Source organism: Tigriopus californicus, chromosome 7 (genome assembly GCF_007210705.1).
Source record: "Tigriopus californicus strain San Diego chromosome 7, Tcal_SD_v2.1, whole genome shotgun sequence".
Classification (NCBI taxonomy): domain Eukaryota; kingdom Metazoa; phylum Arthropoda; class Copepoda; order Harpacticoida; family Harpacticidae; genus Tigriopus; species Tigriopus californicus.
The window spans coordinates 15,875,554-15,880,413 of record NC_081446.1 but is presented as its reverse complement, the minus strand read 5'-3'; the positions used below and the strand labels follow the sequence as shown (position 1 = coordinate 15,880,413).

The window sequence follows — 4,860 nt, the reverse complement described above, 5'->3', positions numbered from 1 at the left end:
ATCCCGGCACCAGCCAACTCATTGCGATGGATGGAGGTCATCGGTGCTAAACACGTTGATCAACCAGGATGGTCCATTGGGTTCCAACATCTCGATGTCTACATATTACGCTCGATAGGTATCTTATCAGATGATGGATCGGCTTTTTGCAAGGCCGTAATACGCGTGGGATCCATGCGTTGTCGTTGGAGCCAAGGGGAAAAATGCTTTCAATAGTGGTTGGAGCGAGTTGCTATAGCGTCTCAACCAAAGCCATAAATTGCAAAGGACAGGAGGCAATTTCGAGCCAGGGCCGTGTCCTAGTAGTACGTTAAGCAATGGAACAGAATACAGACTTCCCCAAAGGCCAGAAAATGACAAATGTACGGCGAAACGGGAAGGGGGAAAAAGGCCGCTCGCGTTCCTTCATTGCTTCGTTCGTTCAAATCCGTTGCGAGAGATTTCCAGTTTCGCCGCAGGATGTGTCTCCAACAGCAACTAACTTTGACAACCTTGTTATTTCTAGGCATGTTCCATCCTTCCTATTGCTACTACTGTTGTTGGTGATGGTACTACTGCCAATTGGAGGAACTCCGAATCGGCAGTTGAAAAACACGGGTGGTTGTTTGGCTGATCTGTTGGCATCATGGTTCTGATTCGTCACAAATGGAGCCATTGGTTTTGGATTACCTTGGTTACTCAAGCTATAGCCATTCCTTTGGGTGAGTTTCTACCCTCTGATTTCTTTTTCAGTGCCGATTTGCTTCACATGCACCAAGGCTGCCTCGAATCGAACAGGCAATCATGGAATAATGTGACTTCCTTTTGCTCGGTTTAAAGTTTTTTTTTTAATATTGCGTTTGATCTCGTGGATGTTGCCACTTAGTGGTTTATCTAGCGAGTGTTGTCCAAGATCCAGTCCAGGTAGGCGGTGGTCCGGGTGAATCCATGGGGATATCCAGAGGCACATCCAGCACCAGACACGAAGGAGGTGACTCCAACAGTCTTATATTGGCCGGAGGCGGTCTGCAAGTTCAGAGGTCCGCCACTGTCGCCTGAGCACACGCCCTTGCCGTCAGAGGTGTCGATACAAACGTGTCCGTCGGTGATGGTGCTACCGTAGGTACCGGCGCACTCCTCGTTGGTGATGATCTTGCGTCCTCGGACAAAGTGCATCTTGTCGGCACGGCCTTCGAAGGGGCTGTCGGAGAGCTTGCCCCATCCAGTGCAAGTGGTCTCTTGACCCACCAAATCATCTCCAATATCTCCAGAGTCCACCATGCACGAGGGTCGGACGACGTCTGTGTGGAACATTGAAAAAGTAGAAGTGGTCCACTATGGGGTCGAGGTGGCGGCTTTGGAAATGAAGTCTAGTGCGGTACTTACCACTGAATTCAATGGCCTCGGGCAGCCTCACCAGAGCGATATCGTTGATGATGAGAGCGGCGTCCCACAGAGGGTGGGTCATACCATTGCTGGCGGGAGCGTGAATGGTCTGGGCGGTGGACTCGGGTCGGCTCAAGTCGTGCACACCCACGGTCACGTCCCATCCGTTGTTGCAACCATCCACACAATGGGCAGCGGTCAGGATCCAGTTCTCGTTCACGATGGACGAGGTGCAGAAGAAGGTGTTGACACAGTTCAAGGCAGACACCCAGGGGAACTGATTGGGGTTGGTCTCGGCCCCACCCACGATCTTGCCAGAGGCGGATTTGGTGTTCTCCAGACCGCAGTCAGCCTGGCGGGGGGCGGAGATGGCGCTCACGGGCGTGGTGGGCAGAGGGCTGGGCTTCTTGGGCTTGACGAAGCTCAGAGCTTGCATCTGCATGATGTTCCTGGTCTTCAGGTTTTGGAAGTCAGCCTTGGTGGTTGGACGCCATAGGCTCTTCTTGGGGGCGGCCTAAGGAAAGCAATTCGAGGATTGATTGAAAGACCCAACTTGGGTTGAAAGAATAAGGTTGGCTTACCTCAGCGGCCAAAAGGCAAGCGGCTAAGATGACCAAGAACTTCATGTTGATGGGTGATTGACTGACGACAAATCGAACCTTTTATAGCAATTTTGAATTATAAACTTAAGAACGACAAATAAGAGCCTTATCAGGAAAAACATATGCCCATCATTCTGGTGAATTTTTTTTATTGAAATGACGATTGTGCTTTTGAAATGACGAACACTCCATAGTTAACTATTGCCTTATTGTAGGGTTGCGGGGGCCTTTGGGTCAAATTGTTGAATACTCGTTATGCTCGTGGTTTTTTAAATTGTCAGATTTCTAACTTTAGTGTCATGACATATTTTCTAAAAATTGATGCACCCAACTTTCAATGACAAAAAGAAACACATATTGCTTAGCAGAAAGTGGGATTAGTTAATTCTCAAAGTTTGGGCTTCAATTCGAGCTTACATCATGGAAAATGTACAAAGATTGAAAGAAAACCTGTTATTTAAAGAAGGAAAGGACGCAAAAGCACTGAAACAAGCAAATAAACAAGCATAATTTTTTGTCTACTGCCTTATCACTGATTGCTCATACCTACTCTATGTATACCCAACGAGGTTAGTACCAAAGTGAGAAAGCTCATTTCTAAATAATTGTCAATGAAATGTTACAATCACTAAGCGTCCAAAGATGCTCTTGAGAGGCGGCATCAGTGGTAACAAAAAGCAATGCAAATGTGAATTATTGCCAATTCTGTCCGTGACAGACAGTTTCAGATAAACGAGTGAACAGAATATCGATTCGACGGATTATGACGTTGAACATTCCGTTTGGGCCTGTTCAACAATATTCAAAATAAACAGATGTAAACAGTAAGCGTTTTGCCCATATCTGCAAACATAGTTAATTACTCTAAAGCAACTTCTTTTAGTCACTTCTCAAAACGCGCTCTCTAGCCGTAGTGAGGATTTCGTCAGATTGCATTAGGTGCTGTAGTCGTAGAACATGGCCCAGCAAAAACTAGACTAAAAATGAGTTTCTAATTATCTCTAAGTTAGCGCCTTTTGTATTGAACGTGGTTCAATTGTGATTTTATTCATATTAATACAAATTCAGCCACACTTTGTTGTTTGGCTTTGCGCTCGTAGTTTGAATGAAAGAATCACTTTTGATAGTTACAAAAAGTACCATGCTACATGCCCATCAGCTGCAACCAATAATATGGATTAAGTACATAGCTGGTCGTTAGAACTAAATCTATCTACGTAGTTTTAATGAAGAAGAAGAAGAAGAAGAAGAAGAACAAGTTTTCTTTTTTGATTCCGCCGTTGAATACTTTTCGACTTCCTCTTGTTGGGTTGATTCAAAAAATGACCATTAGTTAATCAATGCCACTCGAAAGGGTGACAATCCCTTCCCAATACATTTGATTAATCATGAGGGCTCATGTCTTTAATCCAGGACCGAACTTTCAGTTCATGTATTGAGTGTCCAAAAAATGAAATCCAGATGTCAATATTTGAAATGTCAAGCCACACATAGAACTCAGATTTATCAAGCTTTTGGACATGTTATCCACGCAAAGGTCAAATTGATTAGAATTTGCTAGTGATCAATTTATTGACAAGTTTGACATGAACTCCGCGAAACCCACTTCATGAAGCCACACTTGATGAAGGGGCCAAGACGTTGTCAAATCGATCATGATCGTGGTCATTTGTCATAGTTTACATAATAGCATGATCGATGTGAGGTTTCGACCAAACCCCACAATCCCTCCACCTCAATTTCCAATGTTCCAAGATTTGCCCCACTTGTTCACGGGCCTTAATGGTCAATTCAAGAAAACGTGGCCCATTCTAAGCTCATTCGTAAGGTGGGGCTCTGAAAGCCTTTGACACTAACTGACGGCGGCAGGAGTTGATTTTGGCACTTGGAATTGGCCAACACACTTCTTCTTGATGGCCGTTGGCTTGAAATAGCCACAAGATTGCATTATCGTGTCCCATTCGAGAGATCCCGAAAACGTGTGCTCAAGCTTTGGGCCGCCCAATTCCCAACAATACAGTAACTTTTCCCACCACTCTTCCTGCTAACATGGTGGTCTCCTACAGACGTAGCAGTAGTAGTAGTGGTAGTAGTAGTAGTAGTAGTAGTAGTAAACCTGGTGTGAGACGGGAAGAAAGTTTGGGCTCAAGGCTTTTTTTTGGGTAGGTCGAGGCCGACCCACCTCTCCATTTCTTTTTCCTCCTCAGAATCGAGTTACTAACCCGACCACATTTACCTCGTATAAAGCCATTAGGATTGAACAACAACACTCCAAGTTCCTGGTAATTACGTCGGCTTTTAAGGCCTGTCTCCGACTTTGACGTCTTGGGACCCAAGTTAGTCTCCCAACTATTTGGCCACGTCGACAGCGCCATGTCCTCTTCTTCTTTCGGAGAAAACATATTCCACGACAGTTTAGCGAAGGCTTCCATTCATCCCATGGCGTTTAATTTTCTAGGTTCGGGCTACCCAAGGGCCCCCGAAGAGGAGACCGAGCCGGGGAAATCCATTATCCTACCCCAAGATCCCCATGAGCCATCAGAAGTGGACGATGGTTTGCCCGTGGTGGTGATCACTCCCTCATCCGTCATGTCTGTCAGCCCCACCATACAGCTGTCCAGCATTGTGATTAACCCAAAATGGGACAGAAATCTCGATTCTATTGCCACAACGTCCCAAGGGTCAAATGATGAAAAACCACTCTTTTATAACCACAATAAGAACATCATTCAAAGTGCTGAGGTCACAACAGCAACCACCACCACTTCTACTAGTGGTGTTATTTCTCAAAGTAGTACTTCTTCAACAACAACAACAACAGTAACAACGGGAACCACCAAGAGTGCAAATATTTCTGTGAGCCACTCAGTGAGTGTGGTCTCGGTCAAATTTT

The 4,860-nt window shown here is 45.5% G+C and overlaps 1 protein-coding gene across 1 annotated transcript; it reads right to left on the bottom strand.

The window, feature by feature from the left end:
- Window positions 1-790: 790 nt before the first annotated feature.
- On the bottom strand, window positions 791-2,075 carry LOC131883088 (brachyurin-like). Its single transcript, XM_059230433.1, has 3 exons — window positions 1,947-2,075; window positions 1,366-1,879; window positions 791-1,280 (listed from the first exon to the last, which is right to left on the bottom strand). Exons 1-3 carry the CDS (start codon window positions 1,989-1,991, stop codon window positions 874-876), a joined length of 966 nt encoding a protein of 321 aa, XP_059086416.1. The 5' UTR covers window positions 1,992-2,075; the 3' UTR covers window positions 791-873.
- Between the last annotated feature and the right edge of the window lie 2,785 nt (window positions 2,076-4,860).

Coding starts and splice junctions, on each gene's coding strand:
- LOC131883088 (XM_059230433.1), bottom strand. CDS start 1,991: ATGAAGTTCTTGGTCATCTTAGCCGCTTGCCTTTTGGCCGCTGAG. Junction 1,880..1,946: donor CTTGCCTTTTGGCCGCTGAG/GTAAGCCAACCT, acceptor TGCTTTCCTTAG/GCCGCCCCCAAGAAGAGCCT. Junction 1,281..1,365: donor CGAGGCCATTGAATTCAGTG/GTAAGTACCGCA, acceptor TGTTCCACACAG/ACGTCGTCCGACCCTCGTGC.